The sequence below is a fragment of the Denticeps clupeoides genome, chromosome 11 (assembly GCF_900700375.1).
Source record: "Denticeps clupeoides chromosome 11, fDenClu1.1, whole genome shotgun sequence".
Taxonomy (NCBI): Eukaryota; Metazoa; Chordata; class Actinopteri; order Clupeiformes; family Denticipitidae; genus Denticeps; species Denticeps clupeoides.
Genome location: NC_041717.1, coordinates 1,242,363 through 1,262,968, shown reverse-complemented (window position 1 = coordinate 1,262,968; position 20,606 = coordinate 1,242,363). Strand labels below are relative to the sequence as shown.

The 20,606-nt window shown below is 44.0% G+C and overlaps 3 protein-coding genes across 11 annotated transcripts; 2 read left to right on the top strand and 1 right to left on the bottom strand.

The window, feature by feature from the left end:
* Positions 1 to 1,257: 1,257 nt before the first annotated feature.
* aldh3b4 (aldehyde dehydrogenase 3 family, member B4) lies at positions 1,258 to 4,655 on the top strand. The gene is made up of 10 exons (XM_028995968.1): positions 1,258 to 1,431; positions 1,859 to 2,048; positions 2,122 to 2,232; positions 2,840 to 2,960; positions 3,046 to 3,131; positions 3,202 to 3,283; positions 3,357 to 3,746; positions 3,836 to 4,002; positions 4,238 to 4,337; positions 4,444 to 4,655. The coding sequence occupies exons 1-10, from the start codon at positions 1,376 to 1,378 to the stop codon at positions 4,641 to 4,643; spliced, it is 1,503 nt and encodes a 500-aa protein (XP_028851801.1). The 5' UTR covers positions 1,258 to 1,375; the 3' UTR covers positions 4,644 to 4,655.
* Positions 4,656 to 4,824: 169 nt separating this feature from the next.
* mmab (metabolism of cobalamin associated B) lies at positions 4,825 to 6,651 on the bottom strand. Its single transcript, XM_028995975.1, has 9 exons — positions 6,468 to 6,651; positions 6,290 to 6,354; positions 6,104 to 6,197; positions 5,971 to 6,028; positions 5,816 to 5,888; positions 5,651 to 5,748; positions 5,234 to 5,298; positions 5,086 to 5,145; positions 4,825 to 5,006 (listed from the first exon to the last, which is right to left on the bottom strand). Exons 1-9 carry the CDS (start codon positions 6,569 to 6,571, stop codon positions 4,922 to 4,924), a joined length of 702 nt encoding a protein of 233 aa, XP_028851808.1. The 5' UTR covers positions 6,572 to 6,651; the 3' UTR covers positions 4,825 to 4,921.
* Positions 6,652 to 6,766: 115 nt separating this feature from the next.
* mvk (mevalonate kinase) lies at positions 6,767 to 16,715 on the top strand. 9 transcript variants are annotated; one of them, XM_028995971.1, is made up of 12 exons: positions 6,767 to 6,798; positions 7,071 to 7,120; positions 7,829 to 7,979; positions 8,052 to 8,196; positions 8,938 to 9,093; positions 9,164 to 9,267; positions 10,316 to 10,361; positions 10,507 to 10,597; positions 11,115 to 11,234; positions 11,765 to 11,918; positions 12,995 to 13,102; positions 14,716 to 16,715. In XM_028995971.1, the coding sequence occupies exons 1-12, from the start codon at positions 6,795 to 6,797 to the stop codon at positions 14,853 to 14,855; spliced, it is 1,269 nt and encodes a 422-aa protein (XP_028851804.1). In that variant the 5' UTR covers positions 6,767 to 6,794; the 3' UTR covers positions 14,856 to 16,715. The 9 variants fall into 9 exon arrangements, 5 of the variants coding, with proteins under 5 accessions (XP_028851804.1, XP_028851807.1, XP_028851806.1 ...); XM_028995974.1 differs by lacking the exon at positions 6,767 to 6,798 and adding an exon at positions 6,799 to 6,828; XR_003751228.1 differs by lacking the exon at positions 6,767 to 6,798 and having other exon boundaries at positions 6,805 to 7,120; positions 14,716 to 14,957; positions 15,333 to 16,715.
* Positions 16,716 to 20,606: the final 3,891 nt, after the last annotated feature.

The following is a 20,606-nucleotide window of genomic DNA, read 5'->3' as shown; positions in this document are numbered from 1 at the left end:
AAAACCTGATTATGGCATCACTTGCTGTGTATTTCACACATGGCCCAGTCACATGGGCGTTATGGTGAGCTAAAGCCATACTGGAGGGCAACGGCAGGCCAGTCACCTCTCTCTGTGTTTGATATAAAATTGATGACTGAGCAATGGACGTGTATGTCCCAAATCAGATGATGTCACCGGTTGGTTTGATAAGAAAACCAGTCGCAGTTCTTACTTTCGAAATGCAGCAATAGCGTGTTATTTCCAAACGTATTATGCAAAATTGCCCCGCAGTGTCACCCGGAAGTGTTTTGCATGTGCAATGCTGTCCTTGCATCATATGAATGTCTGCTACTTCTGTCCTCAACTGGACACTGCTACCGTAGGCCTATCAGCCACACCCACTGACATTCGTAGTGAATAATGCTGATTATCTGGCACAAAAAAACGAGGATTTGGTGGGTGGTTGCAATGCTACGGCAGTAATTTCTGTTCTGCAGAGTAAAGCAAAGATCTGCCTGGGGTGTGGACATGTTTGAAGATGTAGGAGAGCAGTTCCACATTTATGCATCATTTGTTTTGTCCTCTCACTGTCCGTGTTCCGTATATATTAAACATGCAGAAGGGCTTCTGTGGGCACTTTCTAAAGATGCCCAATACAGGAAACCGCTGGACTTGGACAGACAACAACTATGGGAATAATCCCAGATATACTGGAGACATTTACTTTGAAATTGTTACCTCAGAGGATTAAGGCTGGTGTGTGATTACAACTGATAAGGTCACACATTTTGCACAAATGATGTCATATAAAAAGCTGTATGTTTTGCTCACTCTCCTTTTTAATGTATAAATATGGCTTCTGGACCCTTCCGAGAGAAGTGTCTGACTTTGGTTGCACTATGTTAAAAGCAGGTTGTCAAAGACTAATTATTTCCTCTGTAAAATATGAACGGAATGGTCCAATGTGTACTCTTTCAAATATTACAAACTCTATTTAACAAATACATATGTGTACGGTGCCTTTTTTTCTGAATTCAGGATGTGTTACCACTGCTGCAGGGGAGCATCACATGCTGCCTCGGGCCTTCAGCTTTCGTGGACCCCACCATCAGCCACGTCCTTCAATTCAATACATCTGGATCATATTTTTCACGTACACGTGAAAATGATGATTGGCAGTAACGGGATTAAAAATGAAAGGTGTAATGTTATTGGGCGTTTGACGGTTTAGTGCGTAATCCAGGGCGCTTTGGCGTTCCCACGTGACCGTGGGAACCCAGCTCGTTTGGTGACGTCCGGCGCAGGTGCGCGCCGCGTTTTTATAAGCGGGACTCGGCGGGTCGTGCGTGGAGAGGCTGGTTCGTGGTTTTAAACGTCTGCTGGACCCGGAGCCATGAACGCAGTGCCGCCGAGTCCGTCTCCGACACGATGGTTCAAGTCCATGAGAAGGTGAGCGCGTGTGGAGATGATCTTCCACAAGATCTCCTTCATTATTAGTATTTTTAACCGATGTAGCAGGTGATGCCCCGCGGTTCTTCTTCCACAACCTGCTTTATTCACTGCGTTCGTTCTTGCTTTTCATACTCGTTTCATTTTTTTCACCATCTTCTATTGCTCTTGTCTTCTCTATTTGAACATTTGAACAATCTTTTTTTGTTTCTTTCATATCCGCTGAATATTACGTTCTTCTCCAGTCCATGTCCTGTCTGCTTGGTCCCTCACACCTAGAGATCTCACAACTGGACCGCATCCGATATAAAGCCTGCAACTTTTTTGCAGATTGAAGACTAAAGATTAACTTGAGTCCATATACTGATGTCTTCTTCTGACCCCTGACCTCCTCCTCCTCCTCCTCCTCCTGTATCTGCTTCCTCAGGGCACGGGATCCGTTTGTGAAGGGCAGCCCCGTGGAGAGTGCGGAGGTGCTGAGGAGGGCGAGAGATGCGTTTAAGGCGGGCCGCACCGCAGAGCATGGCTTCCGGCTGGCGCAGCTGGACGCGCTGGTGCGGCTTGTGGTGGAGCACGAGTGCGACTTCGTGGATGCGCTGGGGAGGGATCTTCACAAGGTGATCTTGTTCCATTTATCACTTGTTCCAGTTGTATTTAACATTAATTGCAATTAAATGTTTGCTTTGTAAGCCTCGTTTTGAAGCCGTGGTTTCAGAACTGGTTCTAGTAAAAAACGAAGCTCTTCATGCTATGAGCAACCTAAAGAAGTGGATGGAGCCTCAACGGGTGGAGCGCAACTTGGTGAGTGGTGTTTCAGTCCGGAATTATTTAGCTTCTCGTATACTTCCTGGATTGTTGAGGCTCACTGTTGGTCACAACAAAGGTTGAATTTGTGCACAGCCAACGGGGAACAAAGCAGATTAGAAGGTTTAATAGATCCGGCTTATGTTCTCTCACCGAGCGATGTGGTCCTGGAGGTCCATGTCCAAGCGGTCATGTGATGTTTATGATCAAACCCATTCATTCAGAGGCTGGATTCTGGCAAGCGCCTTTCTTCGGTATCTGCATGTGAAATCTTGGTGGTTTTGGTAAATGCCATATGCCTTCTTGGCTAAGATCAGTTTGATATAACTATTAAGAGGGTTCCACTCCATGCCTCAAGTCTCTATTGCAGTGCCACTGAGGGGGGCGGTGTGTTAAGGAGGCGATCTTTTGATCAGAAGGTCTCAGGTTCGAATCCACCAACCATCAAGGTGTTTCCCAACCCTGGTCCTGTAGAAACTGCTGCCTAAAAGTCTTCAAACCTTAATGTGGGTCTGAATGAAAACTGACCAGGAGATGTTTCTCCAGGACCGAGGTTTTGGAAAACCCGTTGTAAGTAACCACTTTCAGTTTCTTGTCCAACAAGACTACAGCTCTAGATGAGTCTGTGGTGGTGAGCGAACCTCTTGGGGTCGTCTTGATCATCGGGTCCTGGTCCAGCCCTGTCCAGCAGTGTTTGGTGCCTCTGGTGGGGGCTATAGCTGCAGGTAAAACCGACGCCACCAGTAAGTTTGTCATTGTACACCTTCTACGAAACTCCATTTTGCCATGCAGTATTTCTTTTTGTTACAGGGAACTGTGTGGTCATCAAGCCTTCAGAAATTTGTTCCCACACCGCAGAGCTCCTCCACCGGCACTTCGCCTCCTATCTAGATAACGTGAGTAGATGCGTTTTTATTTATTTATTTACTTATTGTCACTTCCTCATTTACAGCATCTCTTCTGCAGGAGTGCTTCCATGTTCTCCACAAAGTAACAAGTTACCTGCCTGAGCTGGTGGAACAGAAATTTGACCACGTCTTCTTTACAGGTGGGGTGTGTTCTGTTCTATGTACCAACTATGTTTTTTCAGTGTATTCATACAGTCTTATGGTGACTTGCAGGAAGTCGGGAGGAGGGCACCAAGGTGTCACAAGCCGCCGCTCAGACGCTTACCCCAGTCACGCTCGTGCTCCGTGGGAAGAACCCCTGTTACGTGGACCAGCAGTGCGAGATCAACGCTGCGGCGCGCAGGATCGCCTGGGCGCGCTTCCACAACGCTGGACAAAGCATGGTCGCCCCGGATTACGTGCTGTGTCACGTCGGGGTGAAGGAGCGGCTGCAGCAGGCGCTGCGCTGCGCCCTGATGCAGTTCTACGGCTCGGACCCCCGTGAGTCCCGGAGTTTTGGCCGAATTGTGACTACTGAGAACTTCAATCGGGTCCGAGATCTGCTCTGGAGGTCCGGGAAGGTGGTCATGGGTGGGCAGGTGAATGAAGCCGAGCGATACATTGGTGAGTTGACCGGAGTCATATTTCATTAATTCCTCAAACCATCTGTGATTTCCTCACGTTTAATTTTCTTTTTGTTTACGTGAGTGAAGCACCAACAATTGTGGTGGATGTGGTAGACACAGATCCCATAATGCAACAGGAGGTTTCTGGCCCTGTTCTTCCCATTGTTACAGTCCAAAGTGTGGATGAGGCCATCGGCTTCATCAACAAGCGAGACAAGCCGCTGTGTGTGTATGTGTATTCCAGCAACAGCAAGGTGAGTGCTTCACTCTCTTCTACGTTCTCAAGTTCAAATCCCACTGGAAACGAACATCACGTTTACATTTTGACCAGTCCTGCTCCTCTGATCCAGTTCATCAGATCATTATCAAGCCATCGAACTGGAAAAGACTGGTCTAAAAGAATTCAGTAGTGGCCAACAGAGAAGAAAACCCTGGCATTCTTTTGATAAATCAATCTGCAGTTGACACATGGTGGTCTGTTGTGATCAGGTGGTTTCCAGAGTCATGAAGGAGACCTCTAGTGGAAGCTTCTGCTCCAATGACAGTGTCCTGCAGACCCTACAGGTGCTGCTGCCTTTTGGAGGAGTAGGTGAGACGTTGTTCTGAGATTCCCTTGCTTTTGGATCAGCTCAGCCTGAATGGAAGGACTAATTCTGAATATTTGCTACTATTTTTGTTAACTGGGGGAAATGTAGGTAGTAGTGGGATTGGCTGTTACCACGGACGCTACAGCTTCGATACCTTCTCCCATAAAAAGGCGTGTCTCCTGCGGGGTCTGCGTGTTGAGTGCATGACGTACCTGCGCTACCCACCCTATGAAGACCGGAACCTTTCCCTGGTGACCTGGGCCAGCACGCTGTCACAGAAGACTCATGGTTGGTGTCACATTCTGTAACTGCAGGGAACCCTGAACCTCTATTATTAAATTTTTTTTTTTTTTGAGTTTGAAAATGCTGCTATTCTTATTGTGTAATGATGAAAAATTGTGTGACTTCCAATGTAATGAAGAAAAGTGTTGTATTCTAAATGTACTTAAGAAATGTGCACTAAATAAATTAGAACACTACTAATAGGACTACTTTGTTTTCATGTTTTTATTTATTTATTTATATTTAAAAATGTATGTACAAGTCATATAATGCAACACTGAAGAACCGTGCTATCATCGAGTCATCACTGTGGCCGTCTGTAGATTTGTTCTTCCTTGCCCTCTTTCATTGCAGCATATCTTGCCAGTGTGAACAGGTAATCACTCAGTCTGTTAATAGAGCGAAAACAAGCACCAAATAAACCAAACACGTACTCAAACCACATGCTACAAACCTTGAGATAGTTACCTATTCAGAAACTTTGCAACATTGGGGTCAGCCTCTCCAGTACGAACGATGGGTGCAACACTGGAATGTAATTTGGGGGGATGTGTGAGCGTACTCCACAAATGCTACTAAATCAGAATGTAAAAACACTGGACAAAGCAGCACTAACCAGCGCTCTGCCCTGCGGCACACAGACCGAGCCACGTGTAGTGCCGCACTGCTCATTCCTCCAGACTGCAAGGGGAACAGATGACTGGTAAAAGTAGTCAGAACAACAGTAATGGAGAAGTGGTGTGTGATCTGTGGGTTCTACTGATGAGGCAACGATAACTTTTTTTTTTTTTTTTTTTTTTTTTTTAAAGCACCTTATACATCGATTTACCCACAACATTATGACTGTCTTTCATTGCCTCCACTGGACCGCTGAAGATATGCTGATATGTCCTATAAGCTGTGTGGTGTTGCCTCCAAAGATTGGCCAAGGCAACATCTCACTGCAGCGTAGAAGGAAATAAACTAAACGCTTCCAGTTCACTTCCAGTCAGTATAACCTCATCGTGCTGCATGGAACTGACTGGTGACGTACAGGCAGAATGAAATTGGTCAGCGGTGGCAGATCTTCAGTGTACCGGTCGATCCAAGCTTCCAGATCTGCCACAGGGTTGCTGCTGAAGGCAGTTTTCTCTGGAAAATGTGAAAATTGACATCTTCCTTCTTGTAAGGCAACATTATGCATCAAAGCATCTCATACTTATGTGACTTTCTCTGGCAGAAGACAGCGGAGTGGCAATGTTAGAGCCCACATCTTGTAACACACACTGGATCTGGTTGTAAAGAGAAAACATCTCCAGAAGAACCAGACATCATGTTACATGACCATTTAAATACAGAAAGTGGAAGACTTACCCGGTCAAGTTCATCAACGAAAGGATGGTTTTGGTTAATGCAAAACTCCCTGGCTAACCTAATGGAAAATATATTGCAATAAGTTCAGGGGATAATAAAGAAATGATTTAAAGATCCAAAGCATTACCCGTACCCTATAGCTGACGACAATTCATCAGTTGATCCCAAAGCTTCAAAAATGGCATCGTCCTTCGGCCTCCTCTCACCTGTGAAAGTGCTGGAGACCCCTGGGACAAAAGCAGGCCACTAGATATTACAACCTCTGTGCCATTTTTATCACCGTGTCCGTGAGGTCAGCAAGGTTGAAAGAAAGAAACACCTTTGTCTCCGGTTTTCGTGTATATTTTAGGAGAGCTGCTTCCGCCGTCGCTTTTGTTGGCGAAGCTTAACGTGAGAAGAGGAAAGGGTCACGTGGGGGTACTGTAACAACGCAGATGCTGAGGTCAGAGGTCGGGTCATGCTAACTCAGGCACTGACAACGTGTTGAAGCGCGTTACCTTATCGCTGTTTTATGAACATGCCGCATCTGGCGCGCGCGAGAAAAGGCTCCAGTAAACCGGATAAAACGCGAGTACACGCGGCTGGTAAGAGCAGAAAACATGATTACGGAGGACACGAGAACAGGACCAGTTCAAAACAACGCCGCTCCGTTTTATATTTACGCTGCGACTGGTTTGTTGCCTCTCGGCACCCGTAAGGAAGAGGCGGGGATTCCAATCAGACGACCAATTCGCGCGATATGGTGCTCGTCTCTGATTGGCTGTTGGGCGCTCTCTACATATGATGCGCGCTTGTGATTGGTCCTCAGGTCCTGACAGGACGAAATGGGTAAGCTGTGACAGTTCTCGTGCGTTTCAGGTTAGATGATGACAGTCGGCACCCTTCATACGATTTCATTTCAGTTTTCTTTAGAAGAACCGACTAAGTAGGGTCCTAGCTGAAGCGGCGCGTTTTGTTAGATAATCTTTCTAAACAGTGAATTTCCGAAACAGTCATCATGCATGGCTGCAGATAGAAGACTGTGAGGCGTTCTGTATTCACTGTTGTATCTGAAATTGGATTCAAAATGAATGAAAAGACAAGGGATGTCGTCATTTCAGCTCCTGGGAAAGCAATACTTCATGGCGAACATGCTGTCGTTCACGGAAAGGTGAGGAATCTCAAACCAAAACCATGCTGTTTACTAAAACTATTCACAAAACTTGCTGTTTACTAAAACTATTCACAAAACTTGCTGTTCTCTAAAACTGTTCACAAAACCATGCTGTTCACTAAAACTGTTACGCTCAAAACCATGCTGTTCACTAAAACTGGTAATAAAAGAGTGTAGTCATGTAGTGTTGCAGATTGGGACGATGGCGCCATCTTGTGGATTTTTTGTCTTAATAATTGTTGACATTCGTAGCTGTTAAGTAATTGAGAATTTAACATTTAATGTCTTTATAAATCCTTATAGGTGCATTCTTAGGGTGTTGCAAAATCTGCTAATTCAGGGATCATCCACACATTAGACCCACTTACCTAATGTTGTGTAGAGGAACAGACTCCACAAGACTCCACCTTTGAAGGTGTTCTGTCCGATCTGACCCATGAAGTCCTTAAAATTGCATGGTTCCATTCTTCAGCTTTCGGTGGTTGACCTTGGACCAGCTTGGGCACCCTGATCAACTTTAAGATCTGACCCTGACTTGCTGCTCTCATTTATCCACCCACCAGTCCTCACAGTTACTCATGTCACCGCTCTCTCGCTTTAATGATGTGGTTACTGGGTCTTATAATATCTAATTTTTAATATTTATTTAAATTTAAGTGATGAATTTACAAAATACATAATTATTATTATTTTTCTTTAATGCAGGTTGCCCTAGCCGTGAGTCTGAATCTGCGCACTTTTCTGAGGCTGCAAACATCTTCCTCCGGCAAGGTCTGCATCAATCTCCCCAATATCCACACATTCCTGTCCTGGGATCTGACCTTGTTACAGCCTTTACTTCCAGAGAACCGAGGAAGTGAGTAAAAGCAGTCATAGAATCCACTTTAATTCTATCAAGTAATAATCCAGTCTTTGGTCTGTTTTCCAGATGATGGAAACGTGCAGGAACTTGACCCCAGCCTTATGAAGAAACTGCGGGAATTTACTGGCATTGCAGAAGGAAGCACTGACACTCAGAGCATGGCGGTCTTTGCCTTCCTCTACCTTTACCTCTCTGTTTTCGCCAAATCTCCGTAAGCGCTGAATCTAAATTTTCGTCCGATTGTTGTGGTGGGTGGGAACTGGAGTAGGAATTTGGCTCAATTTCTAATCTCTATTACAATCTCTTATCTGTAACAATGAGGCGATGCTATTTTGAATGCACTCACATTAAAATTGGGACTATCTACATCCATATGAATACATTTTCAATGACTGTTTTTTATGAATTTCAGTACTTTTTCAGTACAGAAGTCAGGGTTCTTACAATCATTAAAAACCTGGAAAAGTCATGGAATTTGAAAAGAGGCTTGAATTTTCCAAACATATCTGACACATGAATGAATGAATAGTATATAGTTATAGTAAGACTGCACAAGAAACGTATTTCTATGTTTACAACTACAACGTTTAAAAGTACCGCAGGTCTATAGTGTCTATCTCCGCAGCCCTGTGTCCTTTTAAAAGTCGTGTAAATTACAGCTGATGATCTACGAACATGATGATTTTACTTAAGAAATTTTACTCGGGCTCGGGCTGCACGAACTTGGAGGTAGAAACACTGTTGTTTTAGATTAAGCTTTTCAGGGTTGTCATAAATTTAGTTTAACATATCAGAGACATTATTCGAGTAATTGAAAAGTCATGGAAATTATTTTTTTAAAAATGGGTAAGAACCCTGAGAATAAGTAAGGAAGTATTGATATATCAGGTGCAATATTATTGTTTTTAATCCAACTGATTTCCAGGATTCTGATTGGCTGAATGTGTTTCAGAGTGCTGCCCAGCATGACTGTGGCTGTGTGGTCGGAGTTGCCTACAGGAGCAGGCCTGGGCTCCAGTGCTGCTTTCTGTGTGTGTGTGGCTGCAGCGCTGCTGTCCACACAGGGGACCATCTCCTCTCCTCAGATCCTGGAGAACTCCACTGCCAGGTAAACATTCCCTTTCAACATGACTCTTAGTGATTTTTTTTTTCTACATACTGCCTGTACATTTGTTTAGGTGGAGTGTGGAGGAGTTGGAGCTGGTTAACCAGTTGGCCTTTCAGGGTGAGAAGATTATCCATGGAAATCCCTCAGGGGTGGACAATGCTGTGAGCACCTGGGGTAAGGACTTTATATCTTCTTTTAGCTGAGATTTATCCACTCACACATTAGAGGCTCACTTCCTGGAGCTAGATGAGATTTAAAGGCTGAAATCAAAGTGAACTTTATTGCATTTACATTTACAGCATTTATCAGACAATCAGTAGTTACAGGGACAGTCCCCCCTGGAGCAACTTAGGGTTAAGTGTCTTGCTCAGGGACACAATGGTAGTAAGTGGGATTTGAACCTGGGTCTTCTGGTTCATAGGCGAGTGTGTTACCCACTAGGCTACTACCATATTGGCATTTCACCTATATACAAGTATACAGTGAGGCACAAAGAGTATTTGTATATAAATAAAATACAAAAGTGCAATTTGATCTATTGTGAACATTGTGTTGCAACAGCAGTCAAATAGAAAAGCAGTTACACCAATGGAATGTAAAGGAGGGTGTGTTTTATGTGCATGGGGAGAAGGTTTGGATCACAACACACATGCTGGAGCAGTCACGATAGCCTACCATTCCTTCTTAGTTTTCTGTCACACACTGAATTGTGATACGGTATCTTCTGGTGGATGAACATTCTACCGGAAGCATTCACAATCTGGAAATCTGAGGCTATGCTGATTAAAAAAACACCAAAAGGCACTCCAACAAAGTATTAGCCTTTTTTTGACAGGGCAATTTACATAGACCTGGAATTACATTTAATGTAATTGACTGATGCTTTGATTGCTACTTCAACCAAGAAAGAACCAAACTGACCACCACTGTCCACCAGTTGTGCTTGTTCACTAATGATTCCAGAAGTGTATTGTTTCATGCCCAAATCTGACATCAATGGCGCTGTTACAAACTAGCTGACATTTGCCCTCCAATTCCAGACCTGTTGACTGCAAAGTGCCAAGTTAAATTTTTGGAGCGGTGCATGTCAGGCACAGTTCTGTATTCAGAACACTATAGGTTTGACGCAGAACGGGTCAAGGACACAATGGCATGGCTACCATAAGCTGTGGACTGTGGACATGTCCGGTATAGATGTCATATTTTTTGTTTTTTTTTACAGGTGGCATATTGCGATACCATGCAGGGAAAATGACCCCCCTAGAAAGGTTCTATAATTAATTCTTAAAAAAAATAAATGAAATGTTCTAGTTCAGTGTCATTGTATATAAGTATATAATCCAAAATGTTTGTTACTTGGGAGTCCTGTTGTATGCTTCAGCTCCTCATTGCTTCTGTTAATTGTCTCTCTAGGGTGCCAGTGTTGAGGATCCTTCTCACAAATACCAAAGTTCCACGCAGCACAAAGACACTTGTTGCTGGAGTGAAGGATAAAATTAACAAGGTAGTGAAATGGCCCCTGCGGCCCCGGGTTTGCTCCCAGCCCTGTAATTAGCATAATGGCTACAGCCGTAGCACTGGAAACGCTCTCCAGGGGTGCGGGGAGCTGGCGTTGAGTGCTTTCTTAAAAACGTGGAAATGAAGTGCTCTGCTTGCACCCCTGGGGGACGTTACCGTGACTACAGAGGCAGGTATCTGCATGGCGGGAGGATGTGCATTGGTGGTCGTGTGGTGCAGGTTCATCACCGCCTCCCAGAGAGTGGGAGCTGTGGAAGATGGCAGTTTTTTATTTTATTTATTTATTTCAAAAAGAGCTGTGACTTCTGCTAATTCATAAGTCACTAATCGCTCTACTGAAAGGTCACACTGCTGCCCTGCGGCTTTCTGGTCCAGGCATGTTGAATGGTGATATTAAAGAAACATGCTACATTTTGGTTCATGGAACATGGATAAATAAGGGCTGTCCAGAAAATCTTATTCATGGGAATATTTGAAACTTTTTAATGTCCTCTTATTTGCAGTTTCCCACCATATTGATACCAGTGCTGGAGTCAGTAGATGCTGTGTCCTGCAAATGTGAAGAGATCCTGGCTGACATGGCAACCTGCTCAGCTACAGCAGAGCACTACAGCATGCTAGAGGTAAAAAAACAAGAACAAGGCAAGTTGTTATATGTAAGGTCGAATTAGAGAACACTGACTGCATGTTCCATTAAATTCATAAACATAGAGAAAAGGTTCCTGTTTTCAATGTACAAATGAGCTTCAGCAAACTCAATCTTCAATTTGATCCTAAATTCACACTGACATCCTGGCAGGCCGCATTAAGCAACCACGAGGGTAATTTTGTGTCCTACATGCAAATATCAATAATCTAAATGAGTAGTAGACGATAAATTCTCTTCGAAATGCTCTTCATATGACTACCACACTGTGAGTGAGTTACAACCAACATAAATTGGTTGTATAAATTCTGCTCAGACTGTCTTACTTTTTATGTTGCCCAGTACGAATTAGACTTTCCTGAATATACATGAATATTTGGTTCAGTATTCGAACTTCCAACAATCAGACAGATGGGCTTTGTGTTTTTCATCTCCAATCACTTATGAATTGGAATTGTGATATGAGATGTAAGTGTTTAAGGAATCAGAAGTTTCTTTTTTCCACAGGAGCTGATAGACATCAACCAGCATCACCTGAATGTGATGGGTGTAGGACATCCTTCCTTGGATGTTCTCTGCAGGGCCACTCTGGCACGAGGCCTGCATAGCAAGCTGACTGGTGCAGGTGGAGGGGGTTGTGGAATCACGCTGCTCAGGCCAGGTATGCCACCTACTTCCTCACCACACTGCATTTCAGGAATAGCCACCCGCATGTCTGCAGACTAAATCTGAAGGAGGTTCTGTGCCAACTCTGTTAAAATAAATGTACTGTATGTTGATCACAGCTGTCCAAACCAAATCAAGTCCCAAATATAGCTGTATATGCCATAGGGTTCCAAAGGGTAGCAAGAGCACATTAGCCTGCTTACTGCCACTAAAAAGTGATCTTTGGTGTGGCAGCACAGTGTGTGACCACCTCAGTGCTTCTTGCCTGCTGCTGTTGACCGTTCCATTATCGTACGGACTCGCTGATGTTCATTTAAGCACAGCAGGAGTCCTGCCTGCCTGAAATAATTTCAGAATCCATTCCAGGTGCCTAACACTCAAGTTATTATTATTATGTGACTCGGGCCAAGATGACAGAGGAGATGGACTCCATTAGAGAGAGACCTGGGAGTCAACAATTATTTCGCATGATATGAACTTTCACATTTACATTGTTAGTTTAACTTAAAATGCTAATGTTTTAATAAAAGTTTAAAAGGACAATATACATACCAGCCTAAACACTGAAACTTCAAATGGGTGACGTCCCGACTGTTTATCTCATATTGGAAGCGGTTAAAGGGTGTATATACTAGGCACAAAGTGAACAGTCAGTTCTTGAAGTTGATGTCTGAGTTAACTGACAAAGTTCAAATTGTGGTATTTAGCCAACAGGGTATCTTCAAATCAGCAGGTCTTGTGGGTAGTTTCTGGAATGCAGTGGGCATTACAGACGAAAAGTAATCCAAGGAAGAACAAGCAGTGACTGTCAGATCCCACAGATGAGCAAGCTTTATGAACTGCTGGAAGCCTTAATGCTGCCCATGACAGTAACAGAGACTGGATTCAAACTCATGTCCTTGGATTTGTCAGACCATGTCCCTTATCTACCATGTGACCCGAACACATTTTCAAAAACTGTAATTTATTCTTGCTGCTCTTTGAAATAATTTTGTATATATTCTCAATAATCAGAACATGTGGCCTGTTTTCTGGATGTCTAATTTTGTATTTTGTTTTTTGGCCTTTCAGAGACGGACTGTTGTGTGATACACAGCACCATTCAGGACTTGAAAGCTTTTAGCTATGAATGTTGGGAAACCAGTATTGGAGCACCCGGAGTTCAGTTGCATTCTTCAGGTGCTGTTAACCAGGACATTCTATGTATTCTAAACAGCTACTGATGAGACAGGAGAACCTGGAATCCATTACAAGCCAAGACACTGTCCAATGAGAATTTAGGGAAGGAGCATTCCTATTGGCTAATCATGACTTCAGCCTTAACTTAATCCATCTAATCCATCTGAGAATTCCTGTTTTGTTCAACACAAAAATTAAACATTTGAACAATGAACCAAGTTTTCTAAAAACACAATACCTCAACAAGGTCATTTGTGGAAGTTTTATTAACGGTATCAGTCTGTTTTGGGTCTTGGAGCTGCATCGTAAATCGACCTCACTGTTGGACCAGAATCATTAACTCAGAGATCAAACCAATGTGAGACCATGTGGAAGTAACACTGTTCTGTGCTGTTTTTTAATGTCTGGGTCATTCTGACCAGTAGGAGGCGTCAGATCTCCGTGAACCGCTCTTGTGGAGGAAGAGGATCTACTCAAGGCCGTGGGGGTCAGATTGGCTTTAGAAATAAATGTCAGACCCAGGCCTTGTCTGAATTTATTGTGAGGAATTTAGGATGTGAAAAGGCGTATTAATTAAAACCTCATTTAAAGGCATGGGCAGAACTTGAGAGCAGGATGGAAGTGTGAGAGCTAGCTATTTATTTGGAGTGGCGGCCTGCCTGTCATGGACTCTTGGTGGAAATTGCTCTTCCCAGCGGCCGGCGACTGCCGGGGAGCGCCTGGCCCCGGTCCAGGTCCGGCTTTAGTTCATTTCGGAAACATAATGTGGAAATGAACTCCTCTGCCCTTTGTCAGGAGCAGTGACAGCCTGATAATTTGCAGCGGGTTCCACAAGAAACGGCAGAGCAAGGAAAGGGGCTTCATCTTGTTCGAAGAGTCCGAGATGAAATGTAAATGAATTTTAAACGCCTCCCAGACCTCCCAGTCTTTATTCTGCACACATGGGTCCAGAGCTCGTGGACCTTCTGAACCGATACCCCTGTCGGGGCATGCTGTGTGGACGCCGAGGCTCTGCCACGAACAATGGAAACCAGTGGCAGAATGGGATAGTGGGCATTTTGGCAGCAGCATCTGTAAACCACACTCTAAAATGTTCTGATTCATGTGAGGGGGAGAGAAACTTTCATCCTGAAGTGGGCTTATACTTGTTCCTGGGAACTGAATCAGTTTTCAGAAATTTCCACCACAAAAAAATTTCAACGATTCACATCCAATTTCAGGGCTCAGTATGATTACTGAATTTATCACTGTGGTGTAATAATCTTATTGGGGCAGTGGTGGCCTAGTGGGGAAGGAAAACGGACCATTAATCTGAAAGTTCGAAACCCAAACCGCCGAAGTGCCACTGAGCAAAGCACCGTCCCAACACACTGCTCCCCGGACGCCTCTCATGGCTGCCCACCACTCACCAAGGGTGACGGGTTAAATGCAGAGGACAAATTTCACTGTGTGCACCGTCTGCTACGCTGCTGTGTGTCACAATGACAATCAATCACTTTCACTTCACTGCCCCCCGGGCACCTGTCATGGCTGCCTACTGCTCTTGCTGTGTGCTGTGCTTGCTGTGTATCACCATGACTTTCACTTTATCCATTTACATTTTACATTTACAGCATTTATCAGACGCCCTTATCCAGAGCAACTTCCAAAGTCCTTCTGCCTGTATTCCATGGATCTGTTGGAGTTTTATGTAATATACTGGACACACCTGAAGCATCTTCTACCGGTTTATTCCCGCCCGGTGTTGTTTTGAGCAGAATTTTGGGAGCGACTGCCTTCAGAACATAATGTCTATAATTGTTTGGCTTCCAAGGCTACAGCCCCCTCTGCAGGGCCCAGGACACTGGAGGCAGAGGTGATGACTCTCTCTCACACACACACACACACACACACACACACACACACACACACACACACACACACACACACACACACACACCATTCAGTCACAGACAATTCACATTGCATTCATGGCTTTGGACAGTGGGGGGAACCCGGAGGAAACCTGGGAGAGAATGTAAACCTTGCTGGTGTGACGCTGCTGTGTCACCATGCAGCCCCTCCTCGAGGAAACAGCTGGATCCCAGAATATAAGTCTGAAGTTTCTCAGGAATAAATACATTTGAAGCGGTAAACGGAACAGAAGCCGATGATCAGGAGCCTACGCTGCTCCTTTATTAAGATGCTTATATTCACACAACGGTTTCATCTTCGTTCCTCTTGGATCTAGATGCCGTCAAGCCTTGGCTGTGTGTGAGGATGAGACAGGCCCCACTCTCCTGCTCTGTACCATCTTCCGCGCCATTTCCACGTCAGGACAGCCGCCCCCTGAAATCAGCTGCCCACTGGAATTTAATTACTGCTCGCCGCATTTTTAATTTACGTCGCACTGATGAGCCGGGGCATGAGAGGGAGATGACCGTTTCATCTGGAGCCTTCCCTCCCTCCCTCCCTCCCTCCTTCCTTCCTTCCTTTCTTTCGTTCGTTCTTTCTCTCTCATCCCCTGCAAGGCACAGATGGTATTTTTTTGTCAATGTCAGTGCCAGCTCCTTTCTGCTCTGATGAATAGATTCTTAGGAGGCCCTGACATTATTTCAGATAACAGAGGGAGCAAGGAAAGGGGGTCAAGGATGGAGTGCGAATGTCAGTGGTGGAGAAATGAAATGAAAAGCGGTGATAAGGCCCTTGTTTTGAAGCCAGCCTTGCACAGTGTGTTGTTGGGGTCTGCCGGAGCCGAATAACGCCGCTGATGGTACGTGCAGTTCTGTGTGACTGGTGAGTTATCGCTGCATGCAGATGAAGGCAAATAACTACGGATGCATAAGCAGGAATCCAAGCAGATTAAAGGCACATCTGCTGCTGAATAACTTCATTATTAACTTCCATGTTCATATTTTGCATAGAGGTTGAATTTATTTTTGTGTTCTCTTTGTAATAATTTTTATAAAATTACTGTGTCACCAAATAATCTTGCAGTGCGTGTGTGCAAAATGCATAATTTCTGGTCTGTGGCACATAGGTACAAGGTTATATTGGAAAACAATTTAGTCAGCAAGCAAAACCTAATCATGAAAAAACTTTTTTTATTAATGTTCCTTTTTTTTCAAAATAAATTTCACATTAAGAGGAAAAAAAACAGTGGAGTAGCATGAAATTATATCTTGCAAGCATAAAATAATTATGCTTGCAGGACCCAATTCAAACTGTAAGACAAAAATGTTTAACGCCATGACGGCGGTCCGGGTTTACATTATTCCATCTGCTTTTCCTCAGATCGGAGGCAAAGTTGAGCTTCCATTGAAACTGGTCAGGGAGACCAGTAAACCCAGCATCCAGACTCACCTACGTCAACAGCACATTTTCTCTGAGCCTTGCTCATTTTAATGACATTTTTGGTTAATGCTGGGGGGTTTTATTGAATATGCATTTTGAAGAGTATAAATGTGGGTCAAACCTGGGACAGCACTGGGACTTTCCATATTCCGTAAATGTATGTCAGAACATTACATGACACACGATATATACACAATAAACATTTTACAGGTCTTACATTTTTTCAACATCCATGCATGGGCAGAATTAAATAAAATGCTCTTGATTTATCAAAATAAAAGTTGTTTTATGTATAAAATATGTATAAAAGATGCAGCTGATCTTTTCCCTCACAAACATTGAGCATTTATCCAACATTTGCCATGGTTTTGATATATACTGAGGAGGATTAAATCACTAATTAAGTCACTAATGCATTCCTGCTATTCTGTTCACTTCACCCACATGATTTTAAAGCACGACACCCTCAACAAACAAAAGAAATGAGGGCAGGAAGGGGAAGGGGGATTCTGCAAATTAGGTCAGTCAGATTTTTTCATATCTTGTGATTGTGATGAACAATGTGGAAGTGGAGTTGTGGTCCACCAGTGGAAATGTTTGGTGGAGTATTTGCACTTTGTGTGTATGCGTGTTGCACTGTGGGTAAAACGCATAGGCAGCCATTAAGGGGCAGCTGGATGATAAACAGCAGTCCTCTGCTCCATGGACTGTGTTTATCCGCACCTCGGACGGGCTCGGCGGGGGATGCTCTGCAGCTGCCGGGCTCCGCCCGCTCGTCTCTGCTGCCTGTAATTACTGTGATCCAGGTAGAAGTGTTCATATTTCATCCCCTGCATTCCTGATAGCATCTAAAAGCGTTTCAAAAATTGGTATCTCTCTGCTCATGCATTATGAATGAGTCACTGATTGCTTCTTTGCATAGATTAGCAATCATTTCACCGAGTCCTTTAATATAAAAATGTTCCTGGGAGGGGGTTTCTGTCTCTGCCTCTCTCAGAGTGAGACATCTGTTTCAGGAACAGCAGATCTGGCGATATTCTTTCTTTTTCATGCTGTCTCTCTGTTTCTTTCTCAATTGAAACCTCCATGCCTGTCAGCAGCAGGGGAAATGTTCATCATTGTCATTGGTCTTCTCTTTTGATTGCTCGTGCGTCGTTCATGTAGAGCATCTGCTTGGCTCATTGTGTTGTTGGGCTTTAGCTGAGGAACATTGGGTTGTTGCCATCAGTAATCAGGAAGAGACGTGGGGTGTTGCTGGTTAAAATTTTTGGCACGTCCTCTGTCCAAACTATAACAAAACAAAGGACACCTCATCATCATGATGAAGCTGTGCTTTCATTTCAGACACTATGGATGGCTGTGTGTGTCTGTACTGCTCATCAAACTGAACCAGGCTAAGTGGATGGAAAATGAATAATACTGTTGGGAGGCCAGAATAAGAACGCTCCGAGCATTTCTCAGCCTAGATAGAGGGGAGAGGGGAACAGGAATTACTTGATTGCACATCTTATAGATTCAAACACATTTTCAATAATGTACCATCAGCTTGAGATTTGGATGAGAAACAAACATGTTTTATTGTAATGTAAAATAATCTCTGAATATATTAAAGAGCACCTGGGAGCCATTTACAATCTATAAATGTAGAAACAGACATGAAAATGGTAATGGGTATTTAAAAATGAGATTTCAGTTCCCCAATGCCTATAGTCAACAAACAATTACTTCCTATATATCAAATTCAAACCGCCCAATCTGGCAACATGCAGAGCATTATCCTGTCTCCTCCTAATGAAACTTGTTCACAGGGCCATCAGTGGACATCAGTGTCCTTATGGCGTTGAAAATGGTGCCAGATCATATATTGGTGATGATGGTAATGATGATGATGATCATGATAATTAATGTACTATGAGAAGCGGTTCACTGCTCATTGGTTTAGAAGTGATCATGATGTGGGATTCATTCACTGTCTTGGAATATCAACTCTGAATTAAATGATTCAATAATATTTACAACATTAGAAGACACCTCCAAAGTAGTTACAGGGACAGGCCCCCTGATTAAGTGACTTTAAGCGACTTCTGGTTCATAGGCGAGTGTGTTACCCACTAGGCTACTACCATCCTGATGGTGGCCTGTAGTATTTCCTCACTGCTTGCTGGTTGTGTGAATAAGTAGATTTAGTTTTTCGGTGCTTGATGCCTTTAACTTCATGCCTCACTGTCATTTTGCCTCAATTAGAATTTGCTAATCGTTAGGACACTGAAACACTTCACTGATTGGACAAAAGGAAATCAATTTACAGATGGCATGGCCCAAGATGCGAAAGAAACCTTCATTTAGAAGAAGAGGAGCTTCCTGTTGTGTGCCACCTTCATGTTGGAAAACTGTGTGGATGATCCCCAAAAACTGGATGGATCACTGAGAAGACACGCAGAAGAATATTACTTTGGTCCACATCTTACTTTGGTGCTGATTCAGCACCACATCTTACTTTGGTGCTGATACTCAGACACAGATGCATACTAATGACTAATGTGAAGTTAAATTGGCCTTAAATACATTTAAATGTGCAGCAATGACAAAATCTGTAACAATACAAAACTATTTTATTCCATTTCCACCTCCATTATGACGTAAATATATGTATGTTGTTGGCAGCCCTTTACAGCTTCTGTCATTATTTTGGACATTTCAGGACTTGTTTACTTCTCCTTGGACACTATTTTGGGATGTAGGAAGTGCACATAACATTGATGGTTGTCCATTTCGGACTTTAAAGTCATACCTTGCAAAGCAGATGGACCAATGGGAGCTGCCCACCAGGAGCTCTCCCCTATATCAGCTCACCGGAACGTCCTGCTCTAGCATGCTCTTCCCCGATCTAACAAATACAAGGAGGGGGAAGTGGTCAGATACCTGAAATTGAGCTTTATTGTCATTTCGAAACAACATTTTCTGGAACCTGGTGCTACATGTAACATTTAAACAGACAAACCGGCTATGTAAAGTGTAAAAACATAGGACACGGGCAGTGCAAGAGTAAAAATTGAACAAGTAACATGTAGACAAGAATGAGACAGACAGCGCTAAACTAGTGAGCTGAATCATAAATGTGTGAAGGAAAAATAGTGAAAATACTGCTGTATTGAAATGCTAAAAGGAAACAGAGCAGGTGTTGAGGGTCCAGGAGAGGTTCTCCTTGAGATGAACACCAAGGAACTTTGTGTTCTTGACGATCTCCACACACTCAATCGCGATGTTCAGTGGTCCCTCCATTCTCTCCATCTGAAGCCAACAATCATCTCTTTCATTTTGTCCCCGTTCAGAAACAGATCGTTGCACCTCCTCTCTGTACGCTGTACGCCGGGCGGGGCTTGGCAGCGGCCGCTGCGACTCCTTTGTGGTGTTGAGCTACCCCCCTATGGCCTTCGAGCCAGGTGACCTGAAGTCAGACCGGGAGCTGGATTGGGTCCCCAGATACTCGAGTAGCTCAGCTCGGTATTCTGTCAGGAGTGAGGTCACCAGCACTCCGTTTTACCTCAGAGTGATGGTCCTGCTCAGGAGAATCAAGCTCTCCTGGTTGGTTGGAGGTATTTACCGAGGCTTTAACTGTGGCAGGGTTGGAGACTGAAGCCATTGACGGGTTTGTGGTCTTTCCATCGAAAAAGTCTCTCTTGACGCTGAGGTTGCCCAGGGGGGCTGGCCAGTCAATGCCCAGCCTCACTGCAGCTCGCTTACAAACCTCGGGGAGGACTCTCTGTCCTGCATGCCTGGAGGTCTGGAGGAGAATGACGTCCTCATTGTCTGCTTCTGGATCGTTGTGAAGGAGAAGTTTCTCGTCTCCCTCCTCCACATCCGTTGTCTCCCTGTCCTCAAACATCGGCTCGTTGAACAGCATGGGCAGAATTGGCCACTCGACGTCCATTATGCCTACTGAGACTAAAAATTCCCTCTTCACGGGGTCTCTGATCCCAATCGACTCTGTTCTCCTTTGTTGTCCCTGGCTGGTGGAACAACTTGCTCTGCTCCATTCAAATAGCCGAGACTACTACCACCTTTAAGAAGCAGTTTAAAAACTCACTTGTTTAAAAAGTATTTCAAACGAGTCTAACACGCGCACACACACACAAAAAATCATCTAGCACCTAACAATTTCCGAGCATGT